The sequence below is a fragment of the Phyllobates terribilis genome, unplaced genomic scaffold, assembly GCF_046119375.1.
Source record: "Phyllobates terribilis strain yellow unplaced genomic scaffold, ASM4611937v1 Scaffold_1__5_contigs__length_1240528914, whole genome shotgun sequence".
Lineage (NCBI taxonomy): Eukaryota > Metazoa > Chordata > Amphibia > Anura > Dendrobatidae > Phyllobates > Phyllobates terribilis.
In genome coordinates, this window is record NW_027362761.1 from 1,056,732,173 (window position 1) to 1,056,751,926 (window position 19,754).

Genomic DNA, 19,754 nt, shown 5'->3' on the forward strand with positions numbered 1-19,754 from the left:
CTTCCATTCCCTTTCTATCAGAGATTTAATCCTGTCATTGACCGGGAATGAGCGTCTCCTCCTTTGGTCTAAGCCCCCGAACATAACATCCTGGACTGTTCTGGGCACTTTGGTATCGGTAATACCCATAGTCCCTCTGACGGCTTTAACTAGTCTCTCAGTATTATCAACCGAAAAACAAGGTCTGCCCCCCCCAACATCATCCGAAGACTCCGATGACAATGAGGAGTGATTAGAGGAGGAAGGCAGTTCTCTCGTAAAACGGGACTCCACTGATTCCTCTGATTCTGAAGAAACTAGTTTTCGCTTCTTCTTTTTGAGTGAGGTTAAGCCTCTTAAAGACTCTCTGACCTCTGTCTGGATTAGATCCTTTAATTCTAAAGAAAACCTGGGGGACTCCTCTGCAATGGTTTTCTGAATACAGTCCGAGCATAGGTTTTTGGCATAGGAGGTGGGAAGACCGATTTTGCATAAAGCACACTCCCTGTTTTTACTTTTAGCACTACACTTCTTCGCCTCCTGCCCCAAGAAATAAAAGGAGAAGAAGGAGGAAAAGAGAGAGAGAGAAGAGCACATTATTCAAGGTGAGACTTTCACGAAGATCACTCACCACACTGCCGTTCAGACTAGGGTACCGGAGGCGGTGGTTGCCGTTCACATGAGGGCTCCCATCTGGCGGAGGTGGACTGACGAAGTCTTTTCTGACCAGTCTTGCCGGAACTCGTACGCCCCTCACTGCTGTGACTTTGTCGATGGGAAGATTCCCGTTCCATTTGTTTGAGCTGCTTGCGCTGCTTTGATGGCTGTGGCTGCTGCTGTACTTCCTGTGGCGGTGACAGCTGCTGCCCAGGTGACTGCGGTTCCTCATCCATCATGGCGGGGATGCAGACACCACCATCCTGATTGCTCCCCATCCTTAAAAGCAGTAGGGCTCCACCTCCTTTAGGCTCCTCCCCTTCCGGCAGCGTGCTCATCTCAAATCTCTTCTTTTTTTTTTTTTTTTTTTTTTTTTTAAATTTTAGCCAGCTGGCGGGCTACCCGCAGATCCACCTGCCTCTGCGCGTGCGCAGCCCAGCGGCACCCGGCGCGCTTGCAGCGGGATGACAGCTTCCCACCCGCGCATGCGCAGACCCGGTTTCCGGCGCACTCCGTGATAGGGCGCGTCAGCATCCCGCGCGTGCGCAGCCCGGACTTCCGGCGCGCTCCGTCACAGGGTGCGACGCGACCCCCACGTGCGCAGCCCGGAAGACCTGCCGGCCGGCGCGCTCAGTTCATCTTTGCGAGGCGCAGGCCCGGCCGCAGGCCCCGGCGCACGCGGGGAGGAATCCAAAAAAAAAAAAACAGCACCTCCTCCCCACACGCAGACCCGGGCAGCAGCCAGACAGGCTGGGAACAGGGACCATCTGCTGCTTCCACGGCCTCCAGGCCGCACCGTCCATAATCCAGGTACGTGAGGTACCACCTGGTGAGGCTCCCATCAGGGACAGGAACCAAAAACTGATGCGGAGGAGAGGTACCGCCTTTTTATTCAGTAGGTTCCTGTCCTTGGTGGGCGGATACCCTCTCTCAGGTGGTGCTGTCATGGGAGAAGGGGAAAATTGAGTATAAACTTTATTTTTTTATTTTTTACCATTCTGATTCTTTTTTTTTTTTAACTATTACTTGGTCACACTATATAAATCCATGCCGGTTGCATGGATTTATATAGTGTGAACAAGTTGTCAAGCACTTTTCCAAGTGATGCTTAAATCACTTGGAGAAGTGCTTGATAACCAGCATGCGGAAATGCATGCAAAGACGCTGCAAAGACGCCTCACAAACGCTTCTACCTGGCGGGAAAACCGCATGTAAAATCCGCATGCGATTTTCCCGCCAGGGAGAAGCGTAAAAAATATGCTTCAGTTCCGCAACGTGGGCACTTAGCCTAAAGGGAACACTTAAACAACAGAATATGACTCCAAGTAAATCAAACTTCTGTGAAATCAAACTGTCCACTTAGGAAGCAACACTGACTGACAATCAATTTCACATGCTGTTGTGCAAATGGAATAGACAATAGATGGAAATTATTGGCAATTATCAAGACACCCTCAATAAAGGAGTGGTTCTGTAGGTGAGGACAACAGACCACATCTCAGTACCAAAGCTTTCACGCTGATGCTTTGGTCACTTTTGAATGTTGGTTGTGCTTTCACACTCGTAGTAGCATGAGACGGACTCTACAACCCACAGAAGTTGCTCAGGTAGTGCAGCTCATCCAGGATGGCACATCAGTGCGAGCTGTGGCAAGAAGGTTTGCTGTGTCTGTCAGCGTAGTGTCCAGAGGCTGGAGGCGCTACCAGGAGACAGGCCAGTACACCAGGAGACGTGGAGGGGGCCTTAGGAGGGCAACAACCCAGCAGCAGGACCGCTACCTCTGCCTTTGTGCAAGGAGGAACAGGAGGAGCACTGACAGAGTCCTGCAAAATGACCTCCAGTAGGCCACAAGTGTGCATGTGTCTGCACAAACAGTTACAAACTGACTCCAAGAGGGTGGTATGAGGGCCCGACGTCCACAGATGGGGATTGTGCTCACAGCCCAACACCGTGCAGGACGCTTGGCATTTGCCACAGAACTCCAGGATTGGCAAAGTCGCCACTCGCGCCCTGTGCTCTTCACAGATGAAAGCAGGTTCACACTGAGCACATGTGACAGACGTTACAGAGTCTGGAGATGCCATGGAGAGCGATCTGCTGCCTGCAACATCCTTCAGCATGACCGGTTTGGCAGTGGGTCAGTAATGGTGTGGGGTGGCGAGGGCCGCACAAGCCTTCATGTGCTCGCCAGAGGTAGGCTGACTGCCATTAGGTACCGAGATGAGATCCTCAGACCCCTTGTGAGACCATATGCTGGTGCGGTTGGCCCTGGGTTCCTCCTAATGCACGACAATGCCAGACCTCATGTGGCTGGAGTGTGTCAGCAGTTCCTGCAAGATGAAGGCAATGAAGCTATGGACTGGCTCGCCCGCTCCCCAGACCTGAATCCGATTAAGCACATCTGGGACATCATGTCTTGCTCCATCCACCAAAGTCACGTTGCACCACAGACTGTCCAGGAGTTGGCGGATGCTTTAGTCCAGGTATGGGAGGAGATCCCACAGGAGACCATCCGCAACCTCATCAGGAGCATGCCCAGGCGTTGTAGGGAGGTCATACAGGCACGTGTAGGCCGCACACAATACTGAACCTCATTTTGACTTGTTTTAAGGACATTACATCAAAGTTGGATCAGCCTGTAGTGTGTTTTTCCACTTTAATTTTGGGGGTGACTACAAATCCAGGCCTCCATTGGTTAATAAATTTGATTTCCATTGATGATTTTTGTGTGATTTTGTTGTCAGCACATTCAACTTTGTACAGAACAAAGTATTCAATGAGGATATTTCATTCATTCAGATCTAAGATGTGTTATTTGAGTGTTCCCTTTATTTTTTTGAGCAGTGTATATAAGTTTGGTATCCTCATAATAGTACTGACCTGGAGATTCATACTGTCAGGTCATTTTTCCCCCACAAGATGAATACCATAAAAAGAAAACCCAAAATCCAATTGCGAAATTGCATGTTTTTTTTCACAATTTCACAGCAACTGGATTTTTTCCCCTAATTTCCAGTACATTGCTTGGTAAACTGGATGCTGTCATTGAAAAGTGCAACTCGTACTGCAAAAAAAAAAAACAAGACTTGATATGGCTATGTCATCGTAAAAAAAAAAAAAAAAGTTACGACTCTTTGAAGAAGGCAAGGAAAACATGATAGTGCAAAAACAAAAAAGTAGCCAGGACTTTAAGGGGGTTAATGAACAGAAACGTACAGAGACAACAAAAATGAGGTAGACACGAGGCCGAACTCTTCTACAGTTACCTGCTGGTCTCGCATCAAAGTCTGGCATATATTTGTGCTGAACTCCAGTTGTTTCTTCAGCTGGTTTATCTGCTCCTGCCAATGCTCCTTCTCTTCCACCTGGGAAAGCTCAGAGACCCACTGAACGTTTTCTTGTCGCCTCATGCTAATATTCTGCTGTTGTCTGGTCCTTGGAGAGGGACGGTAATTACCATCAACAGAATATGAACGCTGGTTTCTCCATCTGACAAAACAGCATTGCAATATGCACATTACTATTTTTGCTCTTTAAGAGTCAGGTTTTTCATCTCCAATTAATTTGTATTGCTCCATTGCATCTCAAATTAAGAAATAAAAAACTTTGTTACATAGGTTGAAAAAAGACTCAGGTCCATAAAGTTTGACCTTTTAGCCAAAACGGTTTGCAATGTTTCACACTTTTGGGTCTACAGCTTCTATGCAGACTTATTACAGTGCCAGGTCACAGACAGACAAACTTTTTGACCTTGCAACTATACTTCCTTTCACTTATCCCCCTCTTCCTAACCTAAATATAGTATTTGGGTATGCAATGGCATACCTACAATAAAACATGGTGGAAATGGTGTACCTACAATAAAACATGGTGCAATGGCATACTTACAATAAAACATGTACATCCTTATAGAGTTATTATACTGATGGAATATTCTTTAAAATTAAAGAAAGTCCCTGAAACACGTCTTCTTACCCAGGTTTATTGGTCTTCCCACTGAAAGTGCTCTGATTCATGCCACTTGAGGAATACACGGCATTTTCTTGGAATGTGTTTTCTTGCTCATCGTCATCTTCCTCCTCCTCCTCTTCTGCCTGATTTACATCAGATATGCATGCTTCATCGTCGTCATCACAACCATCATCATTATCATCAACATCATCAACATCATCAAGAGCACATTGTGTAGATCCACCCCAAGTTGCCATTGTCCTAAAAACAAAAACAAAAAATAATAAAGGCTGAAATTAAATCATATCACTAGGATTAGCTGAAATGACATGCATCTAACTATTACTGCCTCTGTATGATAATTCACCCGAACACACTGTCCAGATCAGTCCTAAATTAACCCAAATAGAACACGTTCTAATATTCGGAATACATTAGTCTGGAATGGTTAGTGTTTTTGTAGTGTGTGAGGAACTAAAGGAGCCATACATGAACATATCCAAACTGTGCAGAGCCTTTATACAGATTAATAGAAAGAGCCATGATTATGAGGCCTCAGTGATAAACACTAAGGCCATAGTCCCACTATCAGTATTTGGTCAGTATTCGGTCAGTATTTTTTCTCAGGAGTGAGAGCCAAAACCAGGTGAGGAACAATCAGAGAAACGGTCTAATAGAAACAAGTCACCAATTCTGCATTTATCACCCACTCCTGGTTTTGGCTCCCACTCCTGAGAAAAAATACTGACCAAATACTGACCAAATACTGATAGTGGGGCCGTGGCCTAAATGAGAAATCATAACGTGTTGTACTGAACATGGGCTTTGGGGCTTGTTCAGATGAGCGTATTACACGGATGTAGGCACCAAGAAATGCACACACACCCATTATATCCAATGTGCCAGGGGACATGGCCGATTTTACACATGGACCAATGGTCAGTGTGGAGAAAAAATTGCAGCATGCACTACTTTGGCCCAATTTACAGACAGGACTAGTACATGTAAATAAAACAGGAAGCTTCTGCACTCGGTCAAAGTTGTAGTATGGCCGTCCGAACCTGGAATCAAAGGGAATTCACCAGCAGGTTTTGCTATGGAATCCGAGCGCAACATAATGTAGGGACAGAGACCCTGATTCCAGTGATGTTTCACTTACTAGACTGCTTGCTGCAGTTTTGTCAGAATCCCCGTTTTCTCGGCAGTAGATGTAGCAGTGCTCATAATGCGGAGAGGTGTATAACCCCACCCCTGACTGGCAGCTTACTGACAATGTACAGTGTACACAAGAAGCTGCCAATCAGTGGTGAGGGCAGGGTTAAACAGATGAGCTGGACTGCCTGGCACAAGACACCTAGTATTCAAACAGCAGAAAGCAGCTCAGTGAATGACACATCCCTGTAATCAGGCTCTCAGCCCCTACATAATGCTGTTCTCAGATTACATGGCAACAGCTTCCCTTTAAAGGGAGAGTCTTGTCAATTACTCACTTTTCAGTCCTGCTGTGGTGCTGAAGACTGTGTGTGTCAGAGTCATCACTTCTTAAAGAGCCAGCAGAAGCAGTTTCTGAGATTCCTTGTCGTCTCTGATGCTCAGCCATCAATGACTCAAGCTGTTTCCTTCTTTGTCGCAAATCTTCCCTTAAAATTTGATGCCTACGAATCTCTGACCATACCTGAATAAGAGTATTAGACAGCTTTAGTCTTAACAAAACATGCAATTTACATAAATACCTTTACCAAATTGCACCTACCTTAAAAAGTTATAGTTATGAAGTAAGGAAATACCAAAAGCAGCATCTTTGTGACTGATACAATTTTCACTTTAAAGGGAACCCCAAAATTGCCACAATGTCATTATTGCACCCTATATTTACTTTCTAACAAGCCTCTTTTTGTGCCTTAATGATTGTTCAATAACTAAAAAAATCAACGTTAAAACTCTGCTTGCGACAAATTAGTGGGAGAATAACGCACCCCTAGCTGGCAATGTGCAGTGAGGCCAGAAAGCGAACACAGTTCTAAAATTGATTTTATGGTTATTTAACAATCACAGTCACAAAAAGGGGCTTGTTTAAAAGTAGGTGCAAAGTGCGTTTTGTTTTTTTGTTTTTTTTACAGCTGACAGATTCCCTTTTGATGACCAAATCAAATTTTTTAAATCTGACAGGAGTATCCCAGTGATTCTGAGATTCTTTCTTTCTTGACATATTGCACTTCATGTTAGTGGTAAATTTAGGTCTAAACGTTTTGCGTTTTTTTTTAATGAAATTATCTGAAAAATGACAAATATCCTATATCTACCTTCCATCAGTGTCATTTTTCAAACATTTTTTTTATTTTGTTAGGATGTTAGAAGAGTTAAAATTTAGCAGCAATTTTTCATTTCTTCACCATTTACAATTCCTATTTTGTTTATGGACTTATTCAGCTGGAAAGTGACACTGAGGGGCCTATATATTGGAAAACCACTGAAACTTGTAGCACTGTCAAAACTGCACCCCACCTAAAATTAATCAAAACTGCATTCAGGAAGTTTTATGAACCATTTAGGTGCTGTACAGGAATTAAAGCAAAGTGATATAGAAAATGAAAAATTTCATTTTTTTTCCTCACCAAAATGTTATTCCATAATTTTTCATTTTCACAAGAGGTAATAGAATAATATGGGCCTCACAGTTTCCAACACTTTCTCCAGAAGGAGTTAAAATCCCGCATGTGGTCAAAAACTGCTGTTTGGGAACACGGCCGGGCTCGAAAGGGAAGAAGAAAGATTTGAGTTTTGGAATACAAATTTGGCTGGAAAAGATTAAAGATGCCGTGTTGCAGATGCAGATTTCCAAAACAGCACAAATCCCCCACAAATGACACCATTTTGGACACTACACACCTTAATTTTATCTAGAGGGATAGCGTCAGCTGACCTTCTAAACGCCCTCTTAGGGAAAATTCAGCCGTTAAAATCTCCCACTGAAGGTTCCTGGTGTGGATTTGGGCCCACTGAACTGCTGGGATACAGGAGGTCATGGAGCTTAGTAGGGACATAGCCTTCCGTAAAGTCATATAGGGGTGATCCATAGCTTGAGACATCTGCCCCATAATCCTTTGTATCTTTTCCTCTGGGAGTCGACACTCTTATCTCACTGAGTCCAGAATAAAAACCAGAAACTCCGGCACGTGACTTGGCTCGGTCTTTGATTTTTTTAGGTTCAAGAGAGAAGTCATGACCATCCTCAGCTGATTTCTGCAGTGGTGACTGGAGTTGCCCACCACCAGGAAGTCGTCCAGGTACGGGACAATTAAGATGTTTTGCTCCCTCAGGTGTGCCATTGCTTCCGCAATCAATTTGGTGAACACCCGAGGAGCAATGGCGAGACCGAATGGGAGCGCGGCGTACTGATAGTGTCTGATTTCTCCCTCTATAGAGATCGCTACCCTGAGGTATTTCCGGAAGTCTCTGTGAATGGGAACATGGTAGTAAGCGTCCCTTAAGTCCAGAACGGTCATGAAACAACCCGGAAACAAAACTTTCACATCCGTTTTTATTGTTTCCATTTTGAAAGTTGGAATTTTTAGAAATTTGTTCAGTCTTTTTAAGTTTATGATAGTCCTGAAGGATTTGTCTGGTTTCCTCACCAGAAATAAAGGGGAGTATAATCCTTCTCCTGTTTCTTTAAGGGGGACTTCCTGTAGTACGGCTTTTGTTACCAGTCCTAGAACTTCCTGCTCTAGGAATGCCTGCTCTATGTTTGAGGATCGTAGGGGGAGTTACTACATGGTTTGGTTCGGGGACTGAAAGAAACTCTAATCTTAGACCAGCCTCTACCAGACTTAAGATCCACCCACTGTTGGAAAGCTCTTCCCAGGCCGGGAGAAACAAGGATAGTCTCCCCCCCCACCTGGGGAAAAATTTCATTGTGAAGGTTTTCTGTCATCAAGGGAAGGGTTATTGAACATGAAACCCCTGTTCTTCTGTTTCTTGTCCTCCCATCTATCTTGGTTTTTAGGGGGCTTTCTTCGAATGAATTTCTTTCTCCGAAAAGACAATTTATATGAAGGGATAGTGGGGATGGCAAATCGTTTTTTGCTATCTTCCGCCTTATCAAGTATGTCATCTAAGGTTGACCCAAACAAAAACTCCCCTTCACAGGGAATAGTGCAGAGTCTGGATTTTGCCTGAAGGTCTTCTGGCCAACATTTGAGCCAAAGGGCTCGAAGAGGGGAGTTGGAGAAAACTGCTGATTTGGCTGCTAATCTAACTGAATCGGCGGATGCATTGGCCAAAAAAGCCGCTGCCCCCCGAATTAAAGGGATGGTTTCTAGAATTTTTTCCCTAGATACTTTATTCTGAAGTTGAGTCTCCAACTGACTCAACCAGAAAATCATAGATCTAGTGGTGCAAGTTGTGGCAAAAGTGGGTTTTAGACCCCTCCCCGGCAGCTTCCCAAGACCCTTACTCCCATATCTTCAAAGGGAAGGGCAAACTTTTTGGATGCTTTAGCTATAGCTACATCCATCTTTGGGGCTTTCTCCCAGTATGAACAGACTGGATCATCAAAAGGATATTTTCTTTTTGGAATAGATATACTTTCCTCTCAGGAATTTTCCATTCCCTTTTTATTAAAGACTGAATCTCGTCATTAAGAGGGAAAGACCTCCTTTTCTGGCCTAGGGTCAACTAACCCCATAGTGGATCTAACTGCCTTAATCAGGCTGTTTCCTCTATGGGGAAACAAATACGACCACTGCCTTCTTTGGTGGACAAGGAGGAGGATGAGGAAGAATCTGAGGAATCTGTATTATAAAGTTCCCCCTCTAGAGATTCCAACCCAGAATCCGGGGACAAATGTCTAGACCTCTTAGGTTTCTTATCTCCACCCCGTAAGGACCTAAAAGGTATTTTCCACCTCTGACTTAATTATTGACCGCAGTTCAGAGGTAAATCTAGGGGTTTCTTCGCAGACCGTCTGCTGTATGCATGAACTGCAGAGCCTCTTCACTGCAGAGCGCACAGACTTTATGCTTGGTCTTGCTAGCACATTTCCCAGTCTAAAAAAATGAGATGGAAAGGGGCTAATTACAACATGAAAGTTCACGGAGCTCACTTACCAATCCTGACGAGAACAGGGGTACAGGTTTAGGAGGAGGGATCACATCTGCCATCGATTTCCCTCTGCCAGATGGGGACTTGCTCATGGTGGAATCTTTGCTATGCCTGGATTTTGCAGAACGCCTGCTACCACGACCATGTTGATGGGAGACCTTCCGGTCACATGCCCCTTGGTCCGCGTCATCAGGAAGAGACTCCGGTGCGTCCCCGCATATGCGCAGTCTGCGGCCCGGGTGCGGCAGCTGCACTCCTTCTCCCACTCTGAAGGCCCGCCGGACCCAGCAGTGGGGCTTCAGTGCGCTGCACCAGCCGAGGCAGGGTGCCCCAGCTGCCTTGGATTGGACTGGCCAGGCCTGGGACGTCTTGGATCTTGAAATCTTCTTTCTTCAGGAACCACTACTCTGAAGGTTCCCCGTCAAGGACAGGAAACCAACTGATGCGGGGAGAGGTACCGCCTTTTTTATCTGTAGGTTTCCTGTCCTTGAAGGGCAGATCCCCTCTCTCCGTGGTGCTGTCATGGGGGAGGGAGAAAGTGAACCTTTTTGGTTGCCATATTCCACTGTTAGTTACTGTTAAATTAGCTTCTTACAAAAGTGATGGAAAAGCTAATGTAGAAGTGGCACTAAATATAATTGTAGTTGATGCTGATGCTTTTTGTAGAATGTCTGCCACAGCACAAAAAAATTCAACAACAAAAAGATTGTCAAATCAGCTGACGAGTGATTTACTAACAACCAGGAAGAAATCATCTTATCTTAAGGCCTATTAATACCTTCTGTATTTCCAGCTTGTAAAACAGTAAAATTTTTCCCACTTAGTATTTTTTGTGCGCACATACAGTGCTAAGAGAAGCATTACAAGGCCTGCAAGTCTCCTTACTCCCCTCAAGGAGAAACATTCCCCCTTACACACCATATACAGTACTATTAATGAAAGAGTTCTCATTCAGAGTTCAGAACTCTAGCCGCTCCTTACTTCATTATCGGCAGAAGATGAATCTTCAGGATCTGGCATGCTCGGCATGACTACAGGATTAAGATCAGTAACCTCTGGTGTTGATGCTGCTGTTGGTAGTCGCCTTGATGTTCCCGCACTGGAAGTGGACAACTAATTGAAGAAATACAGAAAAGCAAAGAGGAGAAAAACACGCTTAGAGAGCATTTATGTATGTCGTGCTTACAACAAACAAATTTCAACATGAAAAACAGAACATGCACACCAGTATCTTCCTCTCTTAACCTTCATTCTTTTGATTCTATTTTATTTTTTGGTAAAGTAACAAAAAGCAAAAATAATATCTCTCTATATATATATTTCTCTCTCTCTCTCTCTCTCTCTCTCTCTCTCTCTCTCTCTCTCTCTCTCTCTCTCTCTCTCTCTCTCTCTCTCTCTCTCTCTATATATATATATACACACACACACACACACACACACACACACACACACACACACACGTATCCACTACCGTTCAAAAGTTTGGGGTCATTTAGAAATTTCATTATTTTTGAAAGAAAATCACTTTTTTTCAATGAGGCTAACATTAAATGAATCAGAAATTAACAATGTATAGAGTATATGAATATTATTGAAATATCTACATAGGTTTATAGAGGCCCATTTCCAACAACCACCACTCCAGTGTTTTAATGGTACATTGTGTTTGCTAACTGTGTAAGAAGGCTAGTGGATGTTTAGAAAACCCTTGCACAAGTATGTTAGCCCAGTTGAAAACGTTTTGGCTGATTTGAGAAGCTATAAAATTGACCTTCCTTTGAGCTAGTTAAGAATCTGGAGCACTACATTTGTTTGTTCTATGAAAACAAGTTGCAAAGAAACTGAAGATTTCCTACAACGGTGTGTACTACTCCCTTCAGAGGAGAGGACAAACAGGCTCTAACCAGAGTAGAAAGAGAAGTGGGAGGCCCCGCAGCACAACTGAGCAACAAGACAAGTACATTAGAGTCTCTAGTTTGAGAAATCGACGCCTCACAGCTCCTCAACAGGCAGTTTCATTAAATAGTAGACGTAAAACGCCAGTGTCACCGTCTACAGTGAAGAGGAGACTCCGGGATGCTGGCCTTCAGAGCAAAGTGGCAAAGAAAAAGCCATATCTGAGACTGGCTAATAAAAGGAAAAGATTAATATGGGCAAAAGAACAGACATAGGACAGAGGAAGATTGGAAAAAAGTTTTATGGACAAACGAATCAAAGTTTGAGGCGTTTGTGAGAAGCAGAACATTTGTAAGACGCAGAACAACTGAAAAGATGCTGGAAGAGTGTCTGATGCCATCTGTCAAGCATGGTGGAGGTAATGTGATGGTCTGGGGTTGCTTTGGTGCTGGTAAAGTGGGAGATTTGTACAAGGTAAATGGGATTTTGAATAAGGAAGGCTATCACTCTATTTTGCAACGCCAGGCAATACCATGCGGACAGCGCTTGATTGGAGCCAATTTCATCCTACAACAGTACAATGACCCAAAGCACACCTCCAAATTATGCATGAACTATTTAGGGAAGAAGCAGGCAGCTGGTATTCTCTCTGTAATGGAGTGGCCAGGCAGTCACCAGATCTCAACCCCATTGAGCTGTTGTGGGAGCAGCTTGACCGTATGGTACGCAAAAAGTGCCCATCAAGCCAATCCAACTTGTGGGAGGGGCTTCAGGAAGCATGGGGGGAAATTTCTCAAGATTACCTCAGCAAATTAACAGCTAAAATGCCAAAGGTCTGCAATGCTGTAAAGGGAGCATTCTTTGATGAAAGTAAAGTTTGAAGGGAGAGGGAGAAAAGGAGGGAGAGAGGGGGAGAGAGAGAGAGGATGAAAGTAGATGTAAGCAGGTTCACACTGAGCACATGTGACAGACGTGACAGAGTTTGGAGATGCCGTGGAGAGCGATCTGCTGCCTGCAACATCCTTCAGCATGACCGGTTTCGGCAGTGGGTCAGTAATGGTGTGGGGTTGCATTTCTTTGGAGGGCCGCACAGCCCTCCATGTGCTCACCAGAGGTAGCCTGACTGCCATTAGGTACCGAGATGAGATCCTCAGACCCCTTGTGAGACCATATGCTGGTGCGGCAGGCCCTGGGTTCATCCTAATGCAGGACAATGCCAGACCTCATGTGGCTGGAGTGTGTCAGCAGTTCCTGCAAGATGAAGGTATTGAAGCTATGGACTGGCTTGCCCGTTCCCCAGACCTAAATCCGATTGAGCACATCTGGGACATCATGTCTTGCTCCATCCAACAACGTCATGTTGCACCACAGACTGTCCAGGAGTTGGCGGATGCTTTAGTCCAGGTCTGGGAGGAGATCCCACAGGAGACCATCCGCAACCTCATCAGGAGCATGCCCAGGTGTTGTAGGGAGGTCATACAGGCACGTGGAGGCCACACACAATACTGAACCTCATTTTGACTTGTTTTAAGGACATTACATCAAAGTTGGATCAGCCTGTAGTGTGTTTTTCCACTTTAATTTTGGGGATGACTCCAAATCCAGGCGTGATTTTGTCGTCGGCACATTCAACTTTGTACAGAACAAAGTTTTCAATGAGAATATTTCATTCATTCAGATCTAGGATGTGTTATTTGAGTGTTCCCTTTATTTTTTTGAGCAGTATATATATATATACACACACACACACACCCATACATTATATACATACATATATATACACACAGGTCTATAAATGCATATTATAGATTTGCCATTTTAGCCCAAAACAGAGCACATTGCATGATAGTATCTCCTTTGTTCTCCGCATAATTTCTTTTAGACAGACCATTTATCATCAGGATTTTCTACATGTTGTGTAAACTAACTGGGGGCCAAAATGGTTTCCTGTGCATCTATATAATTTATTTCTTGGTTTATTGTAACTTTAATTGCACACTCTTCTCTACAGTTTCCATGTTAAAAAGGGGTAATCCAATACCCTTAAATTGATATGATCAATATCAGATGGTTGGGGCTGCGACACCCGACACCATCATCAATCAGCTGTTCCCAATGCTGGTGCAAGTGATCAGCTGCAGCGCTGCACAGCACAGCACAGTTCCGTCATAGTATAGTGGCCGAAGAGGGTACTACACGTTCTACTCATTTACTCTAGAACAGGGATGTCAAACTTAAACACAAAGAGGGCCAAAGTGAAAAACTTAGACAAAGTCGAGGGCCAACCAGTAGAATGGGCCCCACATTGTCCTCCATACAGAATAATGGACCCCACATAGTCCTCCATACAGAATAATGGACCCCACATAGTCCTCCATACAGAATAACGGGCCTCACATAGTCCTCTATACAGTATAATGGCCCCACATAGAGGTGGTTCTGGTGTTGCGGGTGGAATATAAACACCCTGCGGGACAGATTTGGCCCACGGGCCGGAGTTTGACGCGTATACTCTAGAAGAACAGATATGCAGTACCCGACCGCGGTCAATATACAGTAGATGGAGTTGTGCTGTGCAGCTCCGCATCTGATCATTTCAGGGTATGTGCCAACGATGCAGAAAATTTCTGCAGCGTTTCTGCAGGTTCTTGGCAGTAAAAACACTTGCGGATTTTACACAAGTTTGATGCGTTTTTGCAGCGTTTTTACATGCAGATTTGACTTGCTTTTTTCAAATGCATTGGGACCTCAAATCCGCATGCAGAAAGGCACAAATAATGGACATGCTGCGGATTTTTCCGCAAGGAAAATCCGCAGCAGAAAATTCCGCAGCATGGGCACAGAACATGTAGATTTTCATTGGGGATCATGGGGCCCGGATTACCAAGCGTTTTGCAAGCGTTTAAGCTGTGGAAATTCCGCTTGAAAAACGCATAGTGGGCACACAGCCTCAGGCTGTCACTGGTACCAGAAAAAGCTGATCAGTGAGGGTGCTGGATGTCTCAGCACCATGAATGTTCATGACCAATTGTAAAACTAGGCCATTAATATTTAAGTAGCGGACAACCCCTTTAAATAATTTAGTTTAAAATTAAAGCGGTCTTAGAAATCAGCTAATTGCTGAGGGTCTTGTAGCTCTCACTAATTAGCTATTATCAATGCGGGAGTTTTTGTGGTCATTCATTTTCCTTGCTCACATGGGTGTGGAGGGGATGACTACCTCCATGACACCCAAAAACTGGAGAGCATTTGTAATATTTCACAAGAAAGGTAAACAAAATCTGGTTTGAACCTGAATAAATTAAAGATTACTTTTCATAGCTTATGTTTTTTTCAATATATATCTATTAAAGAATTTTTATTTACTAGGAATTTATTTAAAACTGATGATGTGTAATCAGGGTTAATAACGTCACATACCTGAAGGTCAGGACAAGCTTTCCGCAAAGTCTGGATTTTTTCCTGAATTTCTATCAGTTTCTTTCTCTCTTCTTGTAACTGTTTCAGTTCTTGCTGCTGCTGTTGCAGCTTACTTTCATAGAATTTTTCTCTGCAATATTAATGTTTATCGTAAGCTGATGGCTTATAAGTAATAAGAAGTAAAGGTGCTACAAGGGGGGTTATGCGTCTAACTGTACATCAACTAAAGCAAAACACGTGCTAACTAAAGAGGTTTCTACAAATCTCAAATCCTATATGGCATAAAAAAGTAAAATCTATGGATTACAAGTACCTCGCTTGTTCCTTTAGGGCAACATCTTTTTGTGCCTTGGAAGCATTGGGACGGGTATTATTTGGTTGCTGATTTGCATCTGCCTCCTCAGGTGGGAGATGGGCTGCACTCATCGGCATCTCAGCAGCTGCTTCAGACTCTGTATCATCACCATACTTAAGAAAAAGAAATCCTAATTAAAAACACTAAAGAGATAAATGACGATGTCTGCTACAGACAAAACTATTTTTTATTCTCAAAATCTTAAGTGTGAAAGGCTCAATCACAATGGAAATTGTTTGGATTGCTAAAAGACAAGACGCATTGTTAAAAAAGCCTGTTTCTCGATTATCTTCCCATATAAACAGGCTGCTGATCACCTGATGAACGAGCAAAACACTCATTCATAGGGTGAAATGATCTTTTGTGCATTATCTTTCTCAGCGGTACATCTTCCTGTGTAAACAGGACTCGCAATGCCAAGAACTACGGCAGCCAATGTGTACCAAGCGATCTACTACAGGTCACTCAGTGCACATAATTTACTTTGGTCTATGAAAGAGTTAAACCGGCACCAGGACTCGTACATCCAGAGCAAACGGGAGAGATTAACTGCAGGGTCAGCAACCTAGGGTCTGCGGTTCTAATGCCAAGAATCCATGTATACAGGGGCATCTCACTAAATTAGAATATCATCAAAAAGTTAATTTATTTCAGTACTTCAATACAAAAAGTGAAAGTCATATTATATAGAGTCATTACAGAGAGAGTGATCTATTTCATGTGGTTGTTTCTGCTAATGTTGATGATTATGGTTTACAGCCAATGAAAACACAAAAGTCATTATCTCAATAAATTAGAATAATTTATAACAACAGCTTGAAAAATCTTTTTAAAATCCGAAATGTTGGGCCACAGAAATGTATGTTCAGTAAATGCCCTCAATACTTGGTCGGGGCTCCTTTTGCATCAATTACTGCATCAATGCGGCGTGGCATGGAGGCGATCAGCCTGTGGCACTGCTGAGGTGTTATGGAAGCCCAGGTTGCTTTGATAGCAGCCTTCAGCTCGTCTGCATTGTTGGGTCCGGTGTCTCTCATCTTCCTCTTGACAATACCCCATAGATTCTCTATGGGGTTAAGGTCAGACAAGTTTGCTGGCCAATCAAGCACAGTGATACTGTTATTAAACCAGGTATTGGTACTTTTGGCAGTGTGAACAGGTGCCAAGTCCTGCTGGAGAATGACATTTCCATTTCCAAAAAGCTTGTCGTCAGAGGGAAGCATGAAGTGCTCTAAAATTTCCAAGTAGACGGCTGCGCTGACTTTGGTCTTGATAAAACACAGTGGACCTACACCAGCAGATGACATGGCTCCCCAAACCATCACTGATTGTGGAAACTTCACACTAGACCTCAAGCAGCTTGGATTGTAGCCTCTCCACTCTTCCTCCAGACTCTGGGACCTTGTGGAGTGTGTCAATGACTGCCTTCTGAACATCTGTCAAGTCAGCAGTCTTCCCCATGATTGTGGAGCCTACTGAAACAGACTAAGGGACCTTTTTAAATGCTTAGGAAGCCTTTACAGGTGTTTTTTGTTAATTATTTTAATTTATTGAGATAATGACTTTTGTGTATTCACTGGCTGTAAGCCATAATCCTCAACATTAACAGAAATAAACACTTGAAATAGATCACTGTGTTTGTGATGACTCTATATAATATACGAGTTTCACTTTTTGTATTGAAGAACTGAAAGAAATTAACTTTTTGATGATATTCTAACTTAGTGAGAAGTAAATAGAAGAAAGGTAGCAATCACCATTGGTCTGCGAGATCTGCAATCTTTATTTAGATGAATACATACAGGAGCAGCGGTGCAGTAGGAGTGCAGGGGAGATCGTTACTGGACTACAGCCATTTCCCGCGTGATTGCGCTTCTACGGGTCCGCGTAGACCTTTCTTTTATTTACTTACTACATATATACTTTGGTCTGCCTGTATAAACAGGCATTCAAACGACCGCCGATAGATAAAAGTTAACTGATCGGCTATCATATCGTGCTGCCAATCAGTCCATGTAACCATGTAGGACCTTTAGTTACGAGCTGTACATAACATTTATAAGGACAATGTTGGACTGCGGCCCCCTATCCGATACGAGACTGCTCTGAATTGTAACCCCAACTCAACACTCTAGAGAATATGAAAACACAGCAATTACAGGTCAGTTTCCCTTACAGTTATTCTAAATGGGACAAGCTGTCCCATTTAAAAACAGATCATGACAGGAGTGCTGAGCTGCTATTACTAACAGTTAAAAATAAAAAACATTTGCATGAACGCTTAGAAGAAAAAACGACAGCACACTGAGTTATCAATCTGCTGCACTTAATTCACAATTTCTTCTCCTCCTCACTAGCAAACAATTGCCACCAATACAATAAGGAGGCCAACAGTCATGTGCAGGGAAGCCAGGTTCATAAATCCAATAGTCATACCTAGGAGAGCGCTGCTGCACTCTTTAGTAGAACAGATCTGAGCCTGTCAAAATAGAATAATCAAGACAGATCTGCTTGAAACAGTGTGCCAAGCATGAGTGAGAAATTTGCCATCAAGTGTAGAATTAGCTAGTTTATTTTCTCCATAACAGAACATGAAAAAGCTACTAAAAAATATATTATACCAAGGCTACAAGATCCTGTAGCTGTCGGAGCTTCTGTTTGGCTGCTATGAGTCTGTTAAATTTCTCCTCAAAATCGTCGTCGTCCTCATCATCATCATTTTGGTCATCTTCTGTGACACTGCTACGGCTAGAGAGAGAAGCAGCGCTCCTAGGTTCTTCGTCTACATCATCATCGTAATCATGGCCTTCTATTCTATCTTCCCTTTTATCCTTAGTATCTCTATTATAAAGGCACTCTGCAAGACAAAAGCAGACAATGTAATGCACAAACTGACATTAATAACTTTCCAACATCTGTGATTTTCAGACTTGAACTGAATGTAGATGTAAACCGATTTCAACACTCAAGCGCCAGTCATAATCCTGTGGGTAAACTTGGATCCCTCATTTACAAATAAGAGGTGTAATATTCTCGGATTTATCAAGAAGGGTAACTATTACATAGGCTACATTCACTTATCTGCGGGAGACAGATTTTTTTTTTTTTTTTATCGGCCAGCACTCTGATCAAGAAAGTAGAAAGGATTTACTCACATCTCTGTTAGAATCATGGATCTGAGTGACTAAGATCAGGAACGAAATCCAATCAGATTTTGTGGATCAGATCCTGACATTAAAGTCTATGGTGATCTCTGAGAGACTGATGCAAACATGAGGCCTTCAGATTTACATCAGTGGATCTTAGTTCTGTTTACTGACAAATGATTAAAACCCTGTAACCTAACAGGGGTCTTTTTATTGGTTTGAAAGCAAGTACATTTCAGAAACTAGGAGGTAACAAGGATGACATTAACCACTTCGCGCCAGAGCCTGTTTTTGCCTTCGTGACCAGGCCAATTTTTTCAATTCTGACCACTGTCACTTTATGAGGTAATTACTCTGGAATGCTTCAACGGATCCCCCTGATTCTGAGATTGTTTTTTCGTGACATATTGTACTTCATGATAGTGGTAAAATTTCTTCGATATAACTTGCGTTTATTTGTGAAAAAAATCAGAAATTTGGCGAAAATTTTGAAAATTTTGCAGTTTTCAAACTTTGAATTTTCATGCCCTTAAATCAGAGAGATATGTCACACAAAATAGTTAATAAATAACATTTCCCACATGTCTACTTTACATCAGCACAATTTTGGAATCAAAATTTTTTTTGTTAGGGAGCTATAAGGATTAAAAGTTGACCAGCGATTTCTCATTTTTCCAACAAAATTTACAAAAACATTTTTTTAGGGACCACATCATATTTGAAGTCACTTTGAGGGGTCTTTATGACAGAAAATACCCAAAAGTGACACCATTCTAAAAACTGCACCCCTCAAGGTGCTCAAAACCACATTCAAGAACTTTATTAACCCTTCAGGTGCTTCACAGGAATTTTTGGAATGTGGAAGAAAAAAATTAACATTTAACTTTTTTCACAAAAATGTTACTTTAGACCCAATTTTTTTTATTTTCACAGGGGTAACAGGAAAAAATAGACCCCAAATTATTTTGTGCAATTTCTCTTGAGCGTGCTGATACCCCATATGAGAGGGAAAACCACTGTTTGGGCGCACTGCAGGGTTCGGAAGGGAAGGAGCGCCATTAGACTTTTTGAATGTAAAATTTGTCTGAATAATTAGCGGACGCCATGTTGCATTTGGGGAGCCCCTGATGTTCCTAAACAGTGGAAACCCCCCACAAGTGACACCATTTTGGAAACTAGACCCCTTAGGGAACTTATCTAGATGTGTGGTGAACATCTTGAACCCCAAGCTGCTTCACAGAAGTTTA

The 19,754-nt window shown here is 43.1% G+C and overlaps 1 protein-coding gene across 12 annotated transcripts in view; it reads right to left on the reverse strand.

The window, feature by feature from the left end:
- PCM1 (pericentriolar material 1) overlaps positions 1 to 19,754 on the reverse strand; it is a 138,342-nt gene that overhangs the window by 44,056 nt on the left and 74,532 nt on the right. For all 12 annotated transcript variants that reach the window (XM_073645381.1, XM_073645384.1, XM_073645385.1 and 9 more), the window contains 7 exons: positions 17,983 to 18,218; positions 15,320 to 15,474; positions 15,007 to 15,136; positions 10,672 to 10,803; positions 6,078 to 6,262; positions 4,612 to 4,848; positions 3,903 to 4,125 (listed from right to left, as the gene is read on the reverse strand). In XM_073645381.1, coding sequence (XP_073501482.1) covers positions 3,903 to 4,125; positions 4,612 to 4,848; positions 6,078 to 6,262; positions 10,672 to 10,803; positions 15,007 to 15,136; positions 15,320 to 15,474; positions 17,983 to 18,218 — 1,298 coding nt within the window. The remainder of the gene's footprint in view (positions 1 to 3,902; positions 4,126 to 4,611; positions 4,849 to 6,077; positions 6,263 to 10,671; positions 10,804 to 15,006; positions 15,137 to 15,319; positions 15,475 to 17,982; positions 18,219 to 19,754) is intronic.